At 35.1% G+C, this 24,882-nt stretch overlaps 1 protein-coding gene across 3 annotated transcripts in view; it reads left to right on the top strand.

The window, feature by feature from the left end:
- LOC138322634 (uncharacterized) overlaps positions 1-7,416 on the top strand; it is a 37,302-nt gene extending 29,886 nt beyond the window's left edge. For all 3 annotated transcript variants that reach the window (XM_069266645.1, XM_069266628.1, XM_069266636.1), the window contains exon 9: positions 113-7,416. In XM_069266645.1, the coding sequence (XP_069122746.1) occupies positions 113-1,040 (928 nt within the window). In that variant the 3' untranslated portion in view covers positions 1,041-7,416. The remainder of the gene's footprint in view (positions 1-112) is intronic.
- Positions 7,417-24,882: the final 17,466 nt, after the last annotated feature.

The raw sequence follows: 24,882 nt of genomic DNA, 5'->3' as shown, positions 1-24,882 counted from the left end.
TAAATATCAGGAGTGTGACGCGGGCATTAAGATTTATAATTTGTCTTTGCTCAAAAGTTAAGCATTGATAGACTAAAGTAATGACAAGCAAATCATGTTTTGATTTTAATAGGAGAAAGAAGAACATGAAGAAAGAACTTCAGTTGGATGGACAGAGCCATGAGGTAAATGAAAAGTTTCTCTTCCATGGAACTGATACCATGGACACATGCCGAGGAATCTGCACAAACAACTTTGACTTCCGCACGAGCGGTAAGAATGCTACAATGTATGGACAAGGTTCCTATTTTGCAGAAACAAGCAAATACAGTAACAACTACACAAGACCTGGCAAAAATCAAGAAAGATACATGTTTCGAGCAAAGGTCCTAGTTGGACAATACACGAAAGGTCAAAGCTCTTACAAGCGACCCCCGGAAAGGCCAGGCCAGACCCACACGTTGTATGACTCATGTGTGGACAATGAAGCTAATCCCAGTATGTATATCATATTTGAAAGAAGCCAGGCCTATCCTGAATACCTGATAGCATACCGAGAAAAGAGTACTTTCGGCTTTGAAACAGGAAGCACCAGAGCTAGACCAGCAACTTCCCATACCCCAAGGATAATCGCCACTACTACTACAGCTGTGACTATGACTCCATCAGCAACACCAGCTCCTCAACCATCTGCATCACAAGCTCCTATACATAAAACATATAGGCAACCAGTTCCGGTTTCACCTGTTTCAGTCGCACCAGATCAGCCTATCTTGTATCCATCCGCGTCTAGCTCAGAAGCCTCAGCCACTTCAGCAAATATCGATCCCTTACAATATCCTACTTCTTATGCAGATCATCGTAGCAGAATTCAGTCTTTTCCTGACGATGGCAGGGAAAGTCGCAGAAGGCAGGATGAGATATTGCAACACCAGTATGTGGTTGAAGACCAGCTGGAGCGGAAACGCAGGGCCCACGAATATGCTTCAAATCTGGCAAAGCAGTCAGAGCATGTGACTCCACAGCAGAAGAAAAAGGATGAAGGCTGTGTGCTCCAGTAGAATAAAAAGAGTTCCTATTCGGTGATTTAATCACTTTAGACTAATTTGTTGGATATTGAAAATTTGGGAATGTTGATTGAGATACAGCTCATACTTTCCCTTATTATCACATTTCGGTTGTAAGATCTTGGATCGCTTTTTGGTTTTTCTTGGAATTCCTTTTTGTTGTTGAAATTTTGTTAATGATATACAACATCTGAAATTGAAAAATGTGGTGGTAATGTTCTCTCTTAAAAGATTTTTCCAGCTGGTCCTAATGACCGATTGACCCTAAACGTTACAGGTCCTTACACTTCATCCTTGTAATTAAATATCCACATGTCTGTTTTAGTATCGTGCGCTCTCAACAAAGTTGACTGAAAACCAGAGTATCATAATTACATAATTTTGTTTTGTACAATTTGATCTTCAACCTTCTGCAATGCTATTGCTAGTTTGGTTTTGTTCATATCTTTAGTACTCTATATAGACCAAAATTTTGCCGGTCAAAGGACCATCTACATGACAAAATTTGTCTGCCCTACTATAAAGGTGCCGGTCACGGGCAGACGGACAGGCGTTAATTTTAGATGCTGTGTGGTGGCTTTGTTACAGGTAGTCATATGTACACAATGTTATTAGCAAAGTAATTTCATTCATAGGAAATTTATGTCTTAGGATACAATTCATCACATAATTGGTCTGTATAGCCACATGTCATATGACATTGCTATCATATTGATTCCCATGTAACTATGATATAACCAGTGTGTGGTGCCACATTGTTATATAAGAAACAAAATCTTTTGCATTTTTTTTTATTAAACTCCTTACTAACTCATATATCACATAACCTCAAATGACTTTTATAGAATTTATTATTCACCTCATTTGAATTTTAAATGTATAGGTTTTGTGAAGAACCCCTTTGCAATCACCCATGTCCCATTATGTCGCATTTGAGTTCCTATTTGGTTCGTAATGATCGATTTGTGTGGGTGAAAAATGATGTCATGACCCATGATGCCGTTCAATATTATATTACATTTGTTTGTGGAGGTAAATATCGAGAATATATCAACATCACATTTAAATGTTAACATGATATTGCGTATCGGTATGCCATTATAACATATGTTCATAGTTCAACAGTTCATATGGCGTTGAGTAAATAGACATGACATTTAAAATATAATCATGATATTGAGTGTGTCAATATGACATGGAGTATGCCAATAGATATATGACATTTAAAATGTCAACATGATATTGGCAACAGGTCAATGAAAATGAAAACATGAAATACTAACACATGGCATCAAGGGTGCCATTAAATGGAATATTTTATGTTAACATGATATTGGCAACAGGTCAATGAAAATGAAAACATGAAATACTAACACATGGCATCAAGGGTGCCATTAAATGGAATATTTTATGTTAACATGATATTGGCAACAGGTCAATGAAAATGAAAACATGAAATACTAACACATGGCATCAAGGGTGCCATTAAATGGAATATTTTATGTTAACATGATATTGGCAACAGGTCAATGAAAATGAAAACATGAAATACTAACACATGGCATCAAGGGTGCCATTTAATGGAATACTTTATGTTAGCAACTATATTTGTTTGATGTAAAAGTGAAACACACATCCTCCACTTTAACTTCAGATACAAATGACACTGAATTTCACCCTGTTACTCTGAAGAGGAGTTTTTGTTTTTGAAATTCTTAGCTAACTGCCTTAGGGAGTAAAGAGATTGCATTGATTGTAGAGCTAAACCTAGTAACAAGTAACATGATCTACATATAGAAGATGGATTGTAGATCTAAACCTGGTAACATGATCTACATATAGAAGATGGATTGCAGATCTAAACCTGGTAACAGAATCTATATATAGAAGTTTGATTGTAGATCTAAACTTGGATCCTATATAGACGGATAGTTTTTATACCAAGTCCAATATAGAGGTGTTAGCTATATACAAAATTGGCCAGGGGCGAGTTCATGGAACGTTAACGTTATACACAATGTAATGTTTTGCAAGGATATTTAGCGAAGTGTGAGAAGAAGAACGACGTTATGGCGCACTTTCACTATTTATTTAAAACAGATGTAGAGATGTATGACAACTCTACACAGTTAGGACATACCGCTTTATCAGTTTGGTAATTTGTACAAATTGCCGAATGAATCATTCATATTCAGTTGAGACTCTCGATGTTAGAGACTTTGCTGTAATTTAGAAAGATGGCCTTGACCAAGCCTTGATGATAAAAACATCAATGATTAAAAATCACAATACTTGGGTAATCTTCAACTAAAATGATATTGGTTATTTGGTCATTTAATTTGTCCAAGTGATTTTTCCCCTGGTGATTTGATTGCAACCAGTGGTACCCAGTGCTTTTGTCATGGTGATTTAATTGTAACCAGTGGTTTTGTCATGGTGATTTAATTGTAAGCGGTAATTTTTTCATGGTGACTAAATTGTAACCGGTGATTTTGTAATGATGATTTAATTGTAGCCAGTGGTTTTGTCATGGTGATTTAATTGTAACCGGTGATTTTGTCATGGTAATTTAATTGTAAACGGTGATTTTGTCATGGTGATTTAATTGTACCTGTGGCTTTGTGATTGTGATTTAATTGTAACCGATGGCTTTATAATTGTTCCCATTAATTGTGCTCTATTATTTCATATATGACGATGTTTCATAGTTAATTTGTTATTACACTTTGATACAAGTACCATACATACAGGAAGTTGAATGTGGGTATTGAGACACAGTCTAACACAACATGCATTTGTAGTGTAATGTCATCAAGAATGTTGACATCTCTTTGTATATCGATGATGGCAATGCTATCCAACGATGAGCTAGTGTTACTATGGTGATGCTATGTATACTGCCAAGCAACCAGTCTCCAAAGAGAAATTATGTAAGCTACAGTGTTGTGTCTATATCTTTATAAGACTTGTCTCCCCATATTCGTAATTATCATTTTCATTCATTCATAAATCCCAAGATGAAATTTCCCAGTACCAGTGTATATGACTTAATGCAAACGTTCCTCCAACATGTTTTGATACTTCCGTGCTTAAATGCTTATATACTATCACATTAAGTACTACACTTTCACACAAATTCTTAGCTGCAATATTGTAGCTCAAAAGACTTTTTGACAGAAAATGGTGTCGTCGGCCGAAAGGTATAGTAGGCTGGGTACGTATATTCGGTCTAACAAATGTGGGGCAGTTATTTGGTACTGACCACTGGTTGGTGATTTTTCTCTGGATTATCTGGGTTTCCTCCACTATTTAAACCCCATGTCCTTTAATGACATTACACTAATCAAAGAAACCAAACATAAAGTAATGTCCAAAGTTTTAACTTAAATGGATGTGCCCTAGAATATCTGTGCCATAAATTTGAAAATAATAATGCATGTTCAGTTGATATATGAAAGTGATTAATTTAACATTTTCTGTTGGTAAATCAAAAGATCAATATATCATAAGTTTACAAAGTATAAATACATAAAATATTATCAATACTGTAAAGGCAACTGTCTTTCGCGGCTATTAAACTCACGATTTCCACTTTAAAACGAGTTCGTGAAGATAAATATTCGCGGATTTAAATGAACGACAGTCCATATCAATATAGGTGATGTAGATGTTGATTAGTGGAGATAAATTTTCATAATTTTCTTGGATCGCGAAATTTGCGAAAGTAAATCACACGTGAATGAAAGTTGATTTACAGAAAATTGTTTCATACATTGCCAATTTCGCCAAAAAGTATAATGCATGCAGTGGGATTTTTTCATAGTTGATTCTGTATTTTGCATTAATTCAATATCCATTTAGTATAAAATTTCATGTTTACATTTGTTTATTAATGTTTATGTTTTACTTGTTCTAGTTAATTATTGAATATAATGAGATGAAAAACGGTATAAAGCTAGTATATTAATAATCTGAAATAAAAGACCAAAACAAATTCAAAGTAAAATAAAAAATCATTTCTTTGGAATAAATATTCAGCCACTATAGGGCTTTCTCCAGTCCAAATTGAAAATAAAAGAGTAATTTTAGGCTAAGATTTTATTTTAACCAGGTGAATTTTCATGGATGCTTAATACATTTTAAAGCAAATTTGCTCTTGAATAATATTGATTCTTTTATTAATATCTTGATTTATTGAATTCTTTAGTTATTTCTTGATCTTGCACTTTGTCCAAACAAGATGATACAGAAATGAAAAATATAATTTTTATTTAATAAGATGATACAGAAATGAAAAATATAATTTTCAGTTAATAGTATTCTTTTTAAATGAAGCATTTTCCTAAATTTTATGAACAAAATGTTATTGAATATTTTCATTATTATTTTTGTTTGTTTGTGATATAACAAATGTCCATCAAGACAAAAAACTGATTTGTTTGATTACTCTTTTTGTTGATATTTATTTTTAAATAGATGAACAGTGATTTATTATTTAGAATTATGTAAGCATTAAGGTACATGTTTGCATTTTATAACCAGAAAACCAACATAAATGTATTATTATTTAAGGCAGAATAATTTTAATTCAAGAAAGTAAGTTGTTAAGGGGGCATTTTAAACAGATGCGGATGAACAACCTTGATAGGAAAATAACAATAATAATAACAAACACTCTTGTCCTATAGGGCTATTAATCAGCCAATTCCATATTGGTCCTATTATTAGGCCAATGTCTATCATATTTGCCCAGTTTTGATATAATATCGATGGGACAGTTTTCTCATATTGTTACCAAAATGAAAGTAGTTTATTAATAATAAACCTTCTTAATAATTATATTTACCTATTGGAAAATGAGAGAAAAAAATTACATGCCCACACAACAGCGTTCTGAATAATTAAGAAAAAGCTTAGAAAAACAATAGTTTGATAATATTGCATTGATTAGATAAATTTGATAATTAGTTTTGATTTTTTTCTAAACAATAGTTAAACAGAGCAGTAATAAAAAAATTATGGAACTTGGAAAAGTTTGCATTTAATAATGTGATATGCCACTGTCCACTGTGGTAACTGCGTGTGAAATGTGTGAACTCATCTATTGTCGGCAATTATAAAATAGTGGTGCGATGTCTTGTATGGCACTCCGTAGCCCGCGCCAGTGCACGTGGAGTAAAGCAACATGTGTCTAGAACTACTCACATCACCCTTACAGTACATGTAGTATGTTTACCTTATTAGGTGGAGGACCTTACCTATTCAAAGTTCCATTAGAACTGGCCTTTATATCAAATTGGTAGTTGTTTATTGTGTTTGTTTTAACTTAATATATGATTTGGAATTTCAACGGTATTGATTTTGTGAAAATTCTAAATGGATTTAGAAGTTGGTTACATGTTCAGTAATATTTTGTTTTATGTCACCAAACTACTGTGAACAAATTTATTTTCTTTTGCGATTAAGCATTTGTGTCTTTCAAATGAAAACGCGAAATCAAGTCACCAGTAACTAAGTTGGTTCACCCTATTGTTTGAACTGTTATTACAGCATTCTCCAAATATCCGTGGTACATTGTATATGCTTTATGACATGCTTATTTTTAGAAGAAAGTCCAGCTGCGATAAAGATTGACAATTTTGAATAATACATGATTATATCCAGATTTGGCTCAATTGGTACATTCTTCAATATATCGTTATGTACATAACTAAAGATAATTTAAAATTAGCTTCGAACATTCCTTTGTAAAGTTTGAGGTAAACAATATAGTTCGCTTTCAGTGCATAATTTGAGAATCAAATTGCTTCATTAACATTGTATAATAAATTTAAAAAAACATAATTTGAGATATTTGGTGCATAAGAATGTATTGATAATCATGGTGAATTGGTATGATTAAAAGTATGATTTGATTGAAACTCGTGCAATTAAATAGTTACATGGAGAAATTAAATTTGCACAATTAAACGGTTAATGTTTTCTGAAATGGTACAATGAAATAGTTAGATTCGGTTCAATATTGTACAACTTTATAGAGTATTGTATGCTACTGTATAGTCGTTAATGTTCACAAGGAGGATATTTTTTATCTATAAAAGACATGAACATTTAATCAATGAAAAATTCGACTTTAAGTAAATTTTGCATAATACTCTTTGAACCAAATTCAATTTGTTTTTGGTGATTAATATTTTTTTTCTCGAAAGAAGTCAAAATCGCAAAATATTTGGCGCGTGAATATATTAACAACTTTACAGTCATTTGTAATTATTAAAATTAAATATCGTATTTATTTCGTAATAATTATAACTTGTTTGGATATTTTGTGATGTGTATTTGATTCAAATAAATAGTTTTGGGTAATTAATGTGTATTATCTTTTGTTTATGTTGTAAATTCCGTCGTATTTCTGTCCCCAGTAAAGTACGTTTGGACGTCTATTATACTCATCCTAATCACGGCGAGGACGGTATGAAAAAGGTGTACTTAGAGCTATTATATTTCCATACATTGTAGTCCGTTATTGTCGTGACTAATTTCAAACTACAAGTATAGGTAGTATTTACGGATAACAATATCTTTCTGGTAAATATCGATACCCTACTCTACTTTATGCTTCCATAGAATCACCAGAAATATACTTTAGTCCCTATATTTACCGTCTTACCTTAATATTGCATTGTATCGTTTGGTTCCGACAGGCATTTTGAACGGCCACTAGATTTCCAATTCAAGCCAATTTATCAATGAACGTGTTAAATCGTTTTAATTAGCTTTAGTTAAAAACTCCACAGTGATATCATATCAAGCGTTCGATATTCATTGTTGTTTAATTGCAATATCAAATGTGTTTGTTTGTACTTACCTAGACCGAATAAACATGTCGTGCCTTCACTCCGTTCCCGACAGGGTAGGAATTCCTTGCCGTTGCGGATAGTGTTGCAAGCCCCGATGTGATCGAAATAGGCCACTTTTAGGCTGATAATATGTAACAGTATTGTCTGACAGCTATGATCAACATTCAATTCACAAACCTGTCGATTATAATGTTTCCAGAACTATTAGTGGTAAAGTCCAAGCCAAACACAACAAATACGCCGCCAATTTTTTTATTTACTGGAAACCGTGACGAAATGAAACAGGTAAAATGTTTTGAAGTTAAAAAAGTCAACAAAGTAAGAATACACATTGCGAAACTAAATAAATGTAAGAATTATTTGAACATTATAAAAAAACTATCTTTAAATTTCAAGTAAAAAATGCTGTGACATTTCTGTTGTAGTAAAAAATTTTGATATGGTTGGGGACATCAACAGAGGATTGATCGTTTCATTGAGAGCTTTCATGACAAACTTTTAAAATACTTCAATTCCCGTCCCGCTTTAGTCCAGACTTACAGCAAATGCAGGAGAGATTAGGTAAAAAGAATCACATTGTTAGGAGGCAATTGCAAGGCCTCCTTCATACCCTCCATGAAGCTTAGAGTAGTTTGCTAAGCGGACCCAAGAGCTGGCCATGAATGGGTTTCCTAATTCACATGGGAACCGTTATGGACAAGTCCCCAGTCACATATTATGATGCTTTAACGATGTGGTAAAAGCTGCAATTACTAACCAGAGTATAGAGACTGCTGAACGCATTGTCTGATATGAAGCTAGAGATCCATAGGCTTTCCTACGCAGTCCATAGGGAGAGTCGTTCTCGGTTTACAGCTAGGCAAACACCAGTCGTACCACCAGTCAGAGATGGGACGTGCTTTGAATATGGGAGACCAGGACCAGGAGGGAATGCAGGCAGCTAAGGGGACTTAATGAACGGTTGGGGTCTCTGCAGAGGTCAAAGTCGACACAATCGAAACCGTCAGGTACTTCAAAGGGTTGAGGCAGTACATCGTTTCTCAACCCAAAGCGACATAGATTGGCCATTTACGGATTTACGAGTGAAGGTAGTCATCTTCCTGCCATAGATATGACAGAACATGCCTGCGAAGACCCTCTATTTACCAATTAACATAGGTGGTACTGAGGTGATACGGTAATCGACACTTATTACCGCAGCTTAAATGTACGTTATTAGTGTTTTAGTCCGTTGGGCCTAGCTGTAATGACTACATGGCAGTCGGGAAACATTCTAAACTTCCAGCTAGAATCGTCGAGGGCATACATGTAGGAAGAGGGTCAATAAACGCCAAGGCTACTTTCGTTGTGGCAGATGTCAGGGATGCCGTTATCTTGGTTATCGATTTTCTGAAAAAAGACAACGTATACATAGGTTTGTCTACCTATACAATAACTCTAGATCTTGATAACAAGGTCTTTAAGGCTAAAACCCGCAAAATAACAACACTTTGTCTGCATCATGACAGGATAATTTTAGGACATTTTCAGCTAAATCGCACTGGTAGAACTTGAGAAGAAGTTCAAAATGTGTTTTTAAGATTCCGATCATCTTGGATGACGGATCGATGCAAAATATAACAACACATTGTCGGGACCATGTCATAATCATTTCAGGTAAACTAAATCTCAGCGGTAGAACTTGAAGTTCAAAATGTGTTTTTAATTCAGAGACTGTTATTTTTACCAGTTATTGCAAGAGGAGCTCCTCCGGAAGGTCTCATTGAAGTATTCAACCTGCCAAGAATATGAAAGGGTTGTTGCCGCCAACTGGTGTGGTTCGGACAGCTAACCAAGTATGCTATTGTTTTATTCTACGAAACATTCATCGCATAAAAGAGAGACCAGGAGGTCGGTGTCGAAGTGGTGATGGCCAGTATCCTTATGAACGAAAGTGAGGTACTGTCTGTTTGACAATCGACAGATCGAAGTAGAAGCAATGAGTTTACTGGATGGTGGTACTGAGCATTAAGTAGATAAAGTTCATATCAATTGATATCCATGCAGGGTATTAAAATGTTAATCTGGGTTAATTTTAGTTTTCTCCAAGAGTGTCCTGTTTTTTAGCTCACCTGGCCCGAAGGGCCGGTGAGCTTATGTCATGGCGCGGCGTCCGTCGTCCGTCCGTCCGTCCGTCTGTCCGTCAACATTTCCTTTAAATCGCTACTAGTCATAGAGTTCTGCATGGATTGTAACCAAATTTGGCCACAAACATCCTTGGGGGAGGGGGAACAGAACTTGTATAAATTTTGGCTCTGACCCCCCGGGGGCAGGAGGGGCGGGGCCCAATATGGGAAATAGAGGTAAATCCTATAAATCGCTACTAGTCATAGAGTTCTGAATGGATTATAACCAAATTTGGCCACAAACATCCTTGGGGGAAGGAGAACAGAACTTGTATAAATTTTGGCTCTGACCCCCCGGGGGCAGGAGGGGCGGGGCCCAATAGGGAATTAGAGGTAAATCCTTTAAATCGCTACTAGTCATAGAGTTCTGAATGGATTGTAACCAAATTTGGCCACAAACATCCTTGTGTGAAGAGGAACAGAACTTGTATAAATTTTGGCTCTGGTCCCCCGGGGGCAGGAGGGGCGGGGCCCAATAGGGGAAATAGAGGTAAATCCTTTAAATCGCTACTAGCCATAGAGTTCTGCATGGAATGTAACCAAATTTGGCCACGAAAATCCTTGGGGGAAGGGGAACAGAACTTGTGTGAATTTTGGCTCTGGTCCCCCGGGGGCAGGAGGGGCGGGGCCAATAGGGGAAATAGAGGTAAATCCTTTAAATCGCTACTAGTCATAGAGTCCTGAATGGAATGTAACCAAATTTGGCCGCAAACATCCTTGGGGGAAGGGGAACAGAACTTGTATAAATTTTGGCTCTGGCCCCCCAGGGCAGGACGGGTGGGGCCCAATAGGGAAATTAGAGGCAAATCCTTTAAATCGCTACTTGTCCTAGAGTTTTGCTTGGATTGTGACCAAATTTAGCCATAAACATCCTTGGAGGAAGGGGAAACAGAACTTGTGTAAATTTTGGCTCTGACCCCCTGGGGGCAGGAGGGGTGGGCCTAATAGGGGATTTAGAGGTTAATATTATAATTCCTTCAGAAAAGAAACAATGAACCTGTATTCAGAATATTACTTGGCATTACAAACCAGGTGAGCGATAAAGGCCCTCTGGGCCTCTTGTTTCAATTGGGATATAAAGCATCGTATTGATATCGGGGACCTTCACCTGTCCGGCACAGAATGAGAGGCCATAAGGATTTTAAAAGAGGAAGATCACGTGAGCCAAATATTGCAGAAAGGGTATCCCATTTGCTCCCCTGAGTGGGCAGCTCATCAATTTCTTCTTAGGAAGAAAGGATAATGGTCTACGGCACTGCATTGACAATGAGCGCCGAATGAAGTAGCTGTAAAATATGGTTTTCCACTACCAAGGACTGGATGTTGTTTGGACACACAGCAGGCGGGTAACAATTTTATGATAACCCTGGAGGGTAACCATTTTATGTTTACCTTGGAGGGTAACCATTTTATGATAACCCTGGAGGGTATCCATTTTATGATAACCCAGGAGGGTAATCATTTTATGATAACCCTGGAGGGTAACCATTTTATGTTTACCCTGGAAGGTAACCAATTTATGATAACCCTGGAAGGTAACAATTTTATGATAACCTTGGAGGGTAACAATTTTATGTTTACCATGGAAGGGAACCATTTTATGATAACCCTAGAGGGAACCATTTTATGATAACCATGGAAGGTATCTATTTTATGATAACCATGGAGGGTAACAATTTATGATAACCCTGGAGGGTAACCATTTTATGATAACACTGGAAGGTAACCATTTTATGATAACCATGGGGGTAACTATTTTATGTTTACCCTGGAAGTTAACCATTTTATGATAATCATGGAGGGTAACCATGTTATGATAACCCTGGAGGGTAACCATTTTATGATAACCCTGGGGGGGTAACCATTTTATGATAACCCTGGATGGTAACCATTTTGTGATAACCCTTGATGGTAACCATTTTATGTTTACCCTGAAGGGTAACCATTTTATGATAACCCTGGAGGGTAACCATTATATGTTTACCCTGGACATGGCTTCCAGGCACTGGCAAAGTGAGGTCGTCGAGAGAGACCGACACAACATTGCTGTTACTACCAAATACCGTTTATTAGAACACCATCGACAACCTTTCGGGCTATATAACAAAACCGCAACATTCAGCTGTGTCAACAAACCTGTCTTTTGCGGTGTCAGTTGGAAGGAGTGTTTAGGAGGGAGGTTGTTCTCCAAATGCCCACATTTTAGAGAATTAAGAAAAGTGTTGATATACGAGAACAATGCAAATCCAATTATAGTTCCATATTAATTTCACCTGTTCGTACTCGTGTTCGTTTACCTCAGCTACTTACACGAATGTAGTTTTTCAAAAGTTGGGAAATAGAGAGATATCAATATGATATAGTATAGCACTCTATCTATTTCATGCATTTTGACAGTGCTGTACATATTTTTTTTCAAACAAATATTTTAAATTACATTTTTATAAATTTCACCATTAAATTAAGAATGAAGAACAAAATTGCATCCAAGTTTCAGGAGAAGTGTCTGAAAAAGAGGAAGCTATTTTTTTTATAAACTGTTGCAATTTCAAGAATGGGTTAAATCAAATACGCGATATTACATAACATTTTTGTCATGGTACTGTTACCTGTAAGCTGCAAATTATTTCACAAGATTGATACACACATTCCATTATCATTATCATAACAACTTCTACATTTATCGTTATTAAGAGAACCCAATCAAGACAATAATGCCTGTATTGTTGGCATGTGTACTCATGTAGCTATACAGAGAATATGTCATCAAGATGCTGTTCAACTGTATAAAAGGATCCATGTAACAATATATATGTATCTCATTAATTATATTATAGTTATATCTTATAAAGTTGTATACCGATATCCCGAAATTCAAATTCTACAGTGACAAGAAAGTCAAATATAGATAAAACACCGAAAAAATCCAGCTTTTTTTTATCGACGATGATAATTTCTCATTGTTTTTCGAATGATCCAAATTGCCGTTAAAATATTATCCATGAAATAATTTCTAAGTATGGGATATTATTAAATTATACACACTTTTTAGTCAGAATGTAACATTTGGATTAATTGCGATATCTTTTGTTTTAAATGCGACAACCGCAACCCGCAAACTTAATTGGATTTTATATTTACTTTTGTCATGTATATATATATACATATATCACCTTTATCACACTCTAAAAAAACTCATCATTTCTACAGCAGATAGACTTCTGCAGATTGCAAATTGTTCGAGAGAATGCGAATGTTATATTATAATACACTATAACTGAAGAACAATGATAATCATTAAGTTTTCTGTCATTGTGGTAAATGTTTCAGCGTTTTGCTGATTTTAAAAAATTTCGTTTAACTGCAATATATATTTCAGTAGAATTATCAAACACTGTATGATTATATATTTCCATAAACTAATTTTGTAAAAATGATGAATTTAGATTTTCTTATAATTGCTACTAAAGTTTCTATGCGAATGTACCTCAACCGCTCGATCCGTAAGTATTCAAGAAATCAATTTTAATTGAACTACATTGATCCTCTTGTTATCATTTATATGTACACGTATTTTAATATAGTTATATGTATGTATATATATGTTTGTCAAAAACATAATGTGCTATCGACAACAAAGCATACAGCATCCGACAGAACCTGACGTGCAAATCCAGCAATGTCATCTACCTCCTCTCGTGTAGGAAATGCACAATGCAATAGTTGAGGAAACCGGAGATCCACTTAACGTCAGAATCAACAATCACCGCTGGTCTATCAAACAGAACAAACCTGACAATCCGGTTGCCAGACATTTCAACTTGCCCATCCATAGTTGGAAAGACATGCAGGTGATTGCAATTGAGCACTGCTCCTACTGGACACAAACCAAGCGTCGATCGAGAGAGAGAGAGATTCTGGATTAACTATCTACAGGCCCGCTATCCCAAAGGCATTAACGAACGTTATACATGTATATACAAATTGACATCAATTGATCACTTGCTTTTCAATTAATTATCCCTACTTCCAGCATTTTCCCGTTCTGTTCTACGCGTTGTTGATCCTTTACATATGCTGCCCAGCAAAAGGCGACTAAATTTGCATCCTATACATAAATGATACCCTTGTGTAATAAGTACAGCAGCACAGGTGAAATTCAAAGGTAAAACAAAGGTAGATCCAGGTTATACTATGGAACGCCATAGCTGTCTCATATGGTTCAAACATAATATGCGAATTTGTGATTTGATTATTATCTACAACTTTCACCGGAACGGGGGTATTAATTTGGGTCTTTTCGTCCGTCCGTCCATCTGTCTGTCTGTCTGTCTTTAACGCTTGACGGAGTTATGGTCCTTGGATAACGAAAAACGACATTTTCGAATGTTTCCGTTTAATAATTCTTGCAAATAACATCCAGATTTTCTTTGTTGTTAACATGGTTGAGTGTTTCAGGGCCTTGGCAAAGTTTAATCGGGACTTTGATTGGACCCTATTTGGATGAGTTATGGGCCTTTGATTAACGGAAAACGCCTTTTTCGTCTGTTCCCATTCAATAACTCTCGAAAAAAAAATACCGGGTTTTTCAAATATTTTTTATCATAGGACCTTATTCGGCGGAGTAATGACCCTTTAAATAATGAAAAAAACCATTTTCGGCTGTTTCCGTTCAACAACTCTCGCAAATATTACTGTAATTTATCGAAACAAGGTAACATGTTGAAATGTCTCGGAGCCTTGGCCAAAATTGCTGGGATTTTGATTGGACCATATTTGGCTGATTTATGGCCCTGTGATCAACGAAAGCGGGGGACAGACATTCCACGAATTTGCTTGTATTATACAGTTGTATCATTTGTTATATCAATCGATTATTATTTGATTTTTGTTACATATATAAGTGATTTACATCTATCATTATTTTTATTTAAGCATTAATGTCATTTTATTTTAAATTCGTCGGGGTATGAAAGAAATTTTGTTTGCAAACTATGTAAATCTGGGTAGCGGATTCTCACGAGAGTTTGAAAACAAAATTTATTTCACAACCTGATGAAGTTAAAAAATCGTTACACCAATGCTTATAGTTTATTGTTTTTCAGACTACTCGACAACATAAAATACGTTTAAACGTACGATTACATTGATTTTCCTATTGTTTTTTTTCTAGATCAATACCAGAAACATATATACATAGAGATTTGAAACTCCTTTGTCTTTGATAACAGGCAGCGGGACCTACTTTTAAGTGTATTCTTTTAAACATGATACTTTTGCACCAACACAAAGTTTACAAATTATATCATGGTTTGATGTGACCACTTTTCTCAATTGATGTTATATAACAGAATTTTGAAATCATGAAAGTCAATAAATTTTACATGTCTTTTCGAAAATCAGACATTCAAAACCGGAAGTGCATTTTGTTTTATTATAAGTTTAAATATTATTTTTTCTTTCAAAATCGTACACAAACCATCTGAAAATTACTGAACTTTCATAGCATATCGAAATTATTCTGCTGTATTTAACTATTTAAGTGTTTATCTTAAAACCCCTAAGGACACACAGAGGTACATATGCCGATCGTAAAAATGGCGGAGTTGCCAATCTCTCCAATATATAGTTCTGTAAATACGCAACGTGAACGTCTATCTTATTGTGACGTCGGGTTTTCGCGCCGTTCTCGGATTTTTTCTTCATAGTTGTATGAAGAAAAGGTTTCTGTCAATCAGAAAGTAGGATTTATTATGAATACAAATAAAATAATTATTTGGTATTATCATTTTATATTTTTCATTTATCGTTATATTATTTGATTTCATCTTTATTTGATTTAATCTTATCGTTTTACAAATGTATGATTCTACTTAACATTATTCATAAACGTCATTACTTTATTGCATATATACACTTTATATGGTTATACTTTTCCGTTTTATGGATGTGTGCATTTTCATTGTGTGATTTTATTATTGCGATGTATGAGTGATGTACGTGTCTCTGCGACTCCGAAACGGAACTTGTTACCGGGATGACTTCCTGTCATGTGTCTGTCGCCCAATGACACTCGCTGTTGTAGACGTTCTGAATAGGTTGTGGCTAGGCAAGTGACCGTTTCACAAAATGAACAGAATCATGTACTATTACTTTGCCAGTATTGAGAAATAATTTATGATAATAAACTGACGATAATAATTTGATTTTAATATATAATGAAATCGATAGTGTAGTACCCATAACTGATCATGATTTGCCTATCCATCAATGTAGGTTGACGAATTTATGGTTATTCTTTGAGATTATTTATTAAAACATGTTTGTAGTATGAAATGGTGTTCTTTTTGTACCATTTATTATTGATTTTTTCTAGTTCAATAAATACCAAGGCATTTCGATATTAATCTACCAAGAATGAAAAACTTTGTTATTACTGTGATGTATCACGAAACAAAAAAAAAAAAAAAAAAGGACGTCATTAGGATATTAATTATAGATTCATCGTAACCATATACCACCAGTTCACAAAACCATGAAATCGGTTCAAGGTCATATGACATTTCATTGCTCTACCGTGTAAAGTTACCGTTTACTATTCAGAAACTAAAGGGAAAGACATGTGAAGATGGGTTCGCCTTTGTTGCGGATATTCTTGATAGGATGCGTAATATGGTTTTTGGGTAAGTTTTACGATGAAAAATAATTCTCTACAATGCATGGCTTGTAAACCTAACTTTAGTCATTTATTTAAGTACATTTACGAACGTTGATCTTGTAAGATTTGCAGGAGTATCAATGCTTTAATTCATTATCAATAATAAAACAAATTGATTTATATCTATTTGAAATTAGAAATTAAATTCCGCTGACGTATGTTTGGCCATGTTTGTTTCTGTTGATAAGATAATTTGTATATTTTTCATTTAAGTTTCATTCATTCCAAATATCAAATTAAATATATATGCTGGAAGATATAACATGATTATGGTTCCGAGACACTATTTTAATATATCAATTATATTAAAAAATTAAGGTGGCTAGAACGGACATGGAAATATTATTATTGCGTGTGAACGAAATGTTATCGCCTCTGAGCGAACTAGTGTTGCTTAAAAAGGGATTTTGTTGTTCAAACAATATATGTACATTGTAAATTTCGTTCATGTCCGTTCGGAGCCATCGTAAAATATTATGTATGTACTTATAATATAAAAAAACCATTTCACAAATCATGTCTAAATAAAACTGAATGTTTATATTAGTTACGTGATGCAGTATTTCAAGCCAACACAATGTATGCTATATCAGGTTATGTGAAGCTTCAATATAATTGACATATAAAAAGATCTGCATCACTATGTAATTCAGTTTATTTATCAACTTTAAAATAAATATAATACTAATGGACGATAGACATATATACCATTATACCAATGATGATGAAGTTTTGTTATGTCACCTAGTCAGAAGGACCAAGGTGAGCTTATGCCATACCGAGGGAGTCCATCGTCGGTCCGTCAAATAAATTAAATTTCTGTATGAAGGTTCAACTTTAAAGTTTGTTTTAATTCAAAAATGCTTTTACAGTTAAAACCCAAAAAGAGAGAGAAAAATAAGGGGTAATAAATTCGCAGATGGGGATATTTGAATCGACTTTTCAATGCGCTTTCTGTATCAGCACTCAGGTGACCGTCAATACCTCTTATTAGTATTTCATATACGTTATTTATTGTTAAGTTTCTATTCCATAAATGTATACCAATGCTTGAAAAGAGATTGGACGCCATTGTTATTTCCCCAATTATAACTTACATATGATATTGATTCCTTGAGCTGTAAATAAGTAAAGTTTATTGCATGACTTTCGAATAATAAAGGATTTATTATACCCGAGCGAGGTAGTATTGAGGCCCGAGTGACGAGAAATCACACAATAACTACTGTATGTTTTTTAACTTCGAACAAAAAATGGTTTGATTGTAAAATGACTGCTTTTCATCCCTGTTACCCACACTCCTGTTCTCTGTTTAATGTATATGTATTTGCTTGGGAATGCTTTTCGTTACCAGGAGTTCTGACAATTTCTTTTTTTTCCATTTACTAATTAGTTTGCAATCGTTGGCTGAACAGAGCTTAATAACCCAATTGTTTCACATTGTACATATCCCCTAAAATATTTTGATGCAGCATTTTGCAGAGTCAAAGTGTTTTTTTTTATTTCTACACATGGCAAAACTCCTTGTGCTCTTTACAATTGACAATGACAAACTGTTATATTGACTCTGAGCAAAGAGCCCCTAATACTGAAAGGTGCCCAGAAGCATAATAAGTACAGTTAAATCAAAACAGAGAACAATGTGAGAGTGGGGCATAGGGATGGAAAGGTGTGTATTTTCCAATCAACCTGTATGAGGTTAAGAAGCATGCAGTTAGTCGGTTATTGTATGATTTCTCGTCACTCGGATGTAGTAAATATCCCTTATTATTCGGAAGCCATACAATAACCTTTAAATACATTATCAGCCCCTTTCATGATCACGTAATCTTGAAAAGTCATGAAAGTGAGATCAATCTCTTTTATTATCTTGCATTCTTGATTGACCACGAAAGTGGAGTGGGGTGTGTGTGTATTCAGTCCTGTTATTGTCATGTAATCCCGAATAGCCACGAAGGGGGATTTTGTGTGGACTCAACGGTAGTTACAAGATATTAATTGGACACACTTTTCCTTTGTAAAAGATTGGACGTATGTAGTAAGTATAATGTGGAAACGGACAGTGATAATTTTCAGTACTGGAATTACACGCACTTGTAGTCAAGCAGAAAGATCCTACGTTCTCATTTATATTTATAAATTTAGAATGTTGATTCATCCGTAACTCCTCAGGAAAATACATATACAACAGTATATATGTAACAGTTTATCATCCGGACTAATCCGGTAGTAAATATTACCTTATTTCAGCGACAATATCCGATGAGTTCAGGATAGTGATATATACATCTGCCAGTTTGTCGATTATATACCGATGATCGTTATATACATATAATTATATATAACATTGTATCGATTTCCAATTTTGACTTTTTTGATGTAGCAATCTAATGAAGGCAAACTTGATATTTTTTTCTAAAAATGTTGTGTGATTCGAAATGTAAAATTAACTCTAGAACTCGCATAATTCGAACGATTTCCAGGGTTGACTTTGACATTACCAAGTTTGGCTTAAATTCAAAACACTTTAAAAAATGACCTACAGCTACATATATCACAATATTCTTTGCTAGTTTAGAAGGTTTAGTTCGTTACTTTTGCATCGCATTTTATAATGCTTGTCAAGGAATTCTATTTGAGACCCAAAGACTATCAATATAAAAAATGTTGATGGGATATACATGTAAAAAAAATATTAAGGTAAATAGAGAAGCACAAAAAATACAGTAAAATTCGAATATATTTAACTCTGATTATACGGAATTTCATGAATAACGAACTGAGAACCAATCATCGATGTCAGCTCGTCATAGTATCAGTAACATAACGATATGTACTACGAATTTTACATTAACTACAAATGTATTATTTTTTTATCATAAGTAACTTATTCTTGTGACCGTTTACATGCTCTTTTGCACTTAAATGTCCACATAGCGATTTGCTAGTTTACGTGAATGTAAGTCATATAATCAGTTGTAGACTGGAAAGACTAATGGAGTTTTCGAGAAAAAATAATAACAGCAATTTTTCTTTTAAAACAAAATGTCTTTTTTGTTTTGTTTTATCTAACGACGTAATTTAACAAAATATATCCTTACGGAATTTGAAACGACAGTTATTACCGTTCGTATAAGAAATTGAATTTCTAGGTCCCTTGGGTTTCTTTCTAATTGCGTTTTACTGTATTCAACACAGATCGTGGATATAAAGTTTTTTTTATTTCCTTTCAGTGGACCGGGTTATGGGTTCTACTCATTGTGTAGTAAATGGTAACTCAAATTGTTCCCAGTACAAGATATGTACCGGTGAAACTGATATGGCTATACATCCTGGGATGGTGAAAACTCTACTGTACGAGGTCTACGTTTCACAAGGACTTATCGGGAACACGTCGGTGGTCCTCACCACACCTAGAGATATGTCTGTCACACAGTTAGATGCTCATATTGTACATCAGGACGACTCCTTACTTATAGAAGTGACCACAGGAAACTATCAACCGATTATGACGAAAGTTGGACCTGTAAGTAATTAACCATCAAAGCATTATTGTTGAAACATGGAAAGTGCAAGGACTCAACTCCTAATGTCTTGGATGAAGCATCCATGACACGTAAGGAACTTATTTGAGTCGGGACTTATTTTGGCGAGCATGTTGCACTATACTTATGGAATTTTGATAGATTTTAAAGTCGAGATATGCTTGAGGTATTCTCAAAGAAGTTGTCTGTATGTCATTTCGTCTTTAATGCATGTGATCATTTCTATATTCAAACGTCAAAATCAACGTCAGCTTTAATGGCATTGTTCAAAACCTGCACACTCATAATATGAAATTGCTAGTTTAAAACAGTATTCTGTTGACTCGTTTGATTAAACGTGTCGTAATAAACGTTCCTGATTGTTCATGCTATCCTAATTTTCTCAGTTGTTTCATGCATCGTACTCGGCACTCAACAACTCATGCATTTTTAACTTCAAAAGAACCGACCATTTCAACATTTTGGTAGAACAATGCTATATTTAGTTACATATAAGAAGATATATAACCTGTCATCGCCTTGCCTTTCATTCTGGAAATGTTGTTTATTTCTGCTTGAACTATCACTACTCCGTTGTCTTTATCAAAGGTTGCCCAGTTTAGCATTGAAGCTGTGTACTTTTTCGGTAATGTGACGTGTGATGGTGTAGCTTCTAATGCCACTGACGAAGCCTGTGCCCACTGTTTAGTGTCGATATCTGTTGATTACCTGATGGCGGATGTAACAGGAATCCAAAATAACGCCACTCGTGACGTCACTGCAACATTTGTGACAGAAGACGAGTCGCTGATGATCTCCGCAACTCTCGTGTTATTCCCTATACACGTAAGTGTTAAAGAAACATTTGTCTTACTGGTGCGAGAAATCAATATGAAAATACAAAATGTGTTTTCTTTTTCAGTTAATCCCTGTGAAAGAGTCGAAAAAAGCAGTTTTGTTGTTGTTATTGTTGTTGTTGTTTTGTACTGACGGATTAAGAGTCAGAAATGTCGTTGTAATAACTATTTCTTATTTCAAATTGATGACGTTATAACCGGAACTTCATCCCCACATATCCAATATTAACATTTTGATTTGTGATCAGCGGGTCATCATAAGGTTTCAGAAAAAAAAATGGTTCGGGGTGCATTTGGGACCCTCCTAGCTCACGGCCTAATTGAGATAGTTGTATATTTCACATCCTCGGTCACAGGTGTTCGTCGCAATATATCAACATGTAAGCGACAGTGCGACGAACACTTGGGACCGGGGATATACAATTCCATGTAACTATGATGTACATGTGCATTTGCTGTTTTTGGACTGTTCAAATGTTGACCCAGATTCGTGAACCTTCCTTAAATTTAAGAAATCCCTTTACGTGCATCCTCAATAGGAAAGCATTACACATTTTAAGGACGGCTCCGTAACTTTCAAAATATTTTTTCCTTAACTTCTGTTAGTTATGCTGGGGAATTTCAAGCTAAGGAATTCCTTAAAGTTAAGGAATGTTCATGTAACTGGACCCTGATATCATTGTTCGCATCACGTTTATTCCTGAATTCAAACTTATTTCTCCATCTGTCGACTTTTATTCTATACCATCGACATTCTTATTGTTTTTTTCAAGTTTATTTCGTTTTCAAGACTTTTGTTTATAAATCTCTCATTACAGAATACTTCATTGGAATCATCGTTTTCCATCCTTGCTCATGATCAGGAATTCGCCGTGAACAGTATAAAACGGCTTGTTGTTGAGTTGATGTTACCAAACCCTCTATCCTCCTATCTACTGGAGTTGGCTAGCTATGATCCACTGCTCAGAATAGCTTCAGTTAGAGGTCTTAGTGCTGGAGAGAATTACAAAGACATTTTATCTACAAAAACTGAATTGAACTCCAGTAGTACTCTATGTTATGGGGGTGATCAATTAGTAATTTTAGACTTCGGCTACCTACCAAGTAAAGGTAAGACTGCTCAACCACTGCTTTTTTAATATTGTACTAAATACTGTAATCATTTGCTTATTGGATATTAAAGAGTTATCTGGTCTTTCGGGTAGCTATTGATTGTGAAGTTTTCTGTTTAACATCTCTTTGTTTGAGAAAACCAAGCGAGTTTCTTTCATGAAATAATGACGTCAAAATTATTTTAATCATTATTAGATACATGAGATAAATCTGTAATATTTGACTTTAAAACACTTCAAAAGAGAACATACTGGACGTGTAAATGATTTATCTTTTAAATTCATATGAGATGTAATATATATAACAGATTAAAGCTTCATATAAGTTGGAAAACTTGTGCCCAATGCCATTGTATGTAAAATATCGCAATAAAATATGTTTAAATCAAAACCTAAGGGCTAAATCTTTGAAGATACAGCGCAAATTAATTAAAAGTAAAAATGGAATGTTTTGAGTAATTGTCGCTCGCGAATTATTTTATTTTAAACAAGATTCCATATCATGAACATTTAGCTGGTTGATATACATGCATACGTAGGCTCTGAAGGATTTATAATTGTTTGTTCTACTTAAAGACTCGAGTCTTGTCTCTTGGATGAGTGTTATGCTAGGTTTACACTATGTTCCCTGTGACTGCTGTGGTCGCCGGGAATAGTGTAAATCTAGCATTACCGATTATCCTTTTGGTTTTGATTTTGGTTTTGATTGGTGGAACGTCCTATTAACAGCCAAGGTCATTTGAGGAAGTGCTACACATGTAGGTCGAGGAGGTGGTGGAAAGCCGGAGTAACCGGAGAACAACCATCGTCTCAGCTATCAGTACTAGGCAAGTACCCAACATGGGATTTGCACACTCAAAGGCTTATGGTAATATGCCTAGACAACTTAACCACAGAGCGTTATAATTGTACATGCTGTATCCAATGCATGATTATATATGATTTAATTTGTGTTCAGCATAATGGGTGTGGGACGACTGATTTGCCTATTGTCAATGCAATTTGATCGGGTGGAACGTGCTTGCTTTGTCTCCCTGGCACTATATTCGACCATATACGAACAGACCACAGCCTCCCAAAACACACCGACACATTTCATACACGTATAGCGCACCCTGGTTGTTAATTAGACGTAAATCGAATCAACCCAACAACCTTAAGCTGATTACAATTGACGATATGTTAATGTATGCACGGCCTTTATAAATTCACTGTAGGAACATCTGGTGAGGATTTGGCCAATACCATTGACGTAGAAGTTAGTTTAATGCTGGCACAAAGTGCACCTGAGGGAGAAGTGTTCGGCTTCAATATCTTCTTACTGGAAAACCAAATGGGATCTATGAGGGCTACACAAAATTTCACGGCAGGCAGTGAAATCTCTGTAAGTATCGACGTTATATTTCACTTTTGTCTCTTGACACATGAACAGATTATAGAATATTAAAATTATTTGATTTGTCAATGAGGTTTTTCTCATTAGTATCTCTAAGAAACTCCATTGTGTTAGTATCATGATAATTGACTTTCGGTTAGAGCATCATATTTTTGTTTTGTAATTGGTAATTATGATCATTACTACTCAATTCATTATTATCATCTGCTTCAATTTAAGACCAAACCCTGTTCAGGAGTTAAAAGATCACAGGCGCATTTTGGGCAAATATTTGCATGAATAATAAGAAGTGTCCGGTTCCAAATAGGTTTTGAGACTTGTTCGTATAGGAGTAGGGGAGTTTACTCCTGTCATCCTAAGAACTGAACCATTTCTACGAAAGTGGAAGGGAGACGGTTCACTTAAAATTCATGAACAAAACAGGATAGAGACAACTACTGTGTGTAACCTTTTCTAAAATAACTGATTAAAAATGATGGAGATTACTAAGCGATTTAAGTACAACATGAATAAATAATAAACGTTATATAATCAGAAGTGATAATTTGTAATGTCATCTGTGACTGGCCAAACAAAAGCTTGTTTTCAGATAGTCTGAATGATCTTGATTCCACTTATATATATATATATATATGGACATAAAAAGAATACGCATTTTTATTTCTCAAATTAATGAGATGTCTTTAAAACATCCATATGGTGTACTGTGATGTTTCAGCTACAGAATATCGTAATCACCACGAGTCAAAGTGACCAGATATTATCTAAAAATGGAAAAGGTTCTGCAACGATGACCCTTCATGTTCCAAAGTTATTGATGAAAACTTTCAAAATCAGTACGTCGATACGCCTGTATTCCGGAGAGGGTGTCGACAATGGACTGGTGGTATTGGGGATACGAGGCGGCGGTGGTGGAGATAACATACCGTGTATAAACAAGACATTACATTGGAAAGGCGATTCAGCTTCTGCACAGATAGTCAATATTGCATACAATGATGACATTCAAGACTCTTTCAGCTTTATCGTATTAGTAGTAGCCGTGCCCGACAGAGTCGAAGCGAATTCCAGTTTTGAACTATCAGCTAAAATTACTTATGATGGACCTCAGTCAGCACAGATGTTTAACTTCTATTTCAACATTTCCGACAAAGAAAGGTATATGGTGCGTATTTCAAACTGGCGTAAATGTCGAATTCCATTC

The sequence above is a fragment of the Argopecten irradians genome, chromosome 1 (assembly GCF_041381155.1).
Source record: "Argopecten irradians isolate NY chromosome 1, Ai_NY, whole genome shotgun sequence".
In the NCBI taxonomy this organism is placed as follows: domain Eukaryota; kingdom Metazoa; phylum Mollusca; class Bivalvia; order Pectinida; family Pectinidae; genus Argopecten; species Argopecten irradians.
The sequence above is the reverse complement of the archived record's forward strand: the minus strand, read 5'-3'. Positions and strand labels throughout refer to the sequence as shown.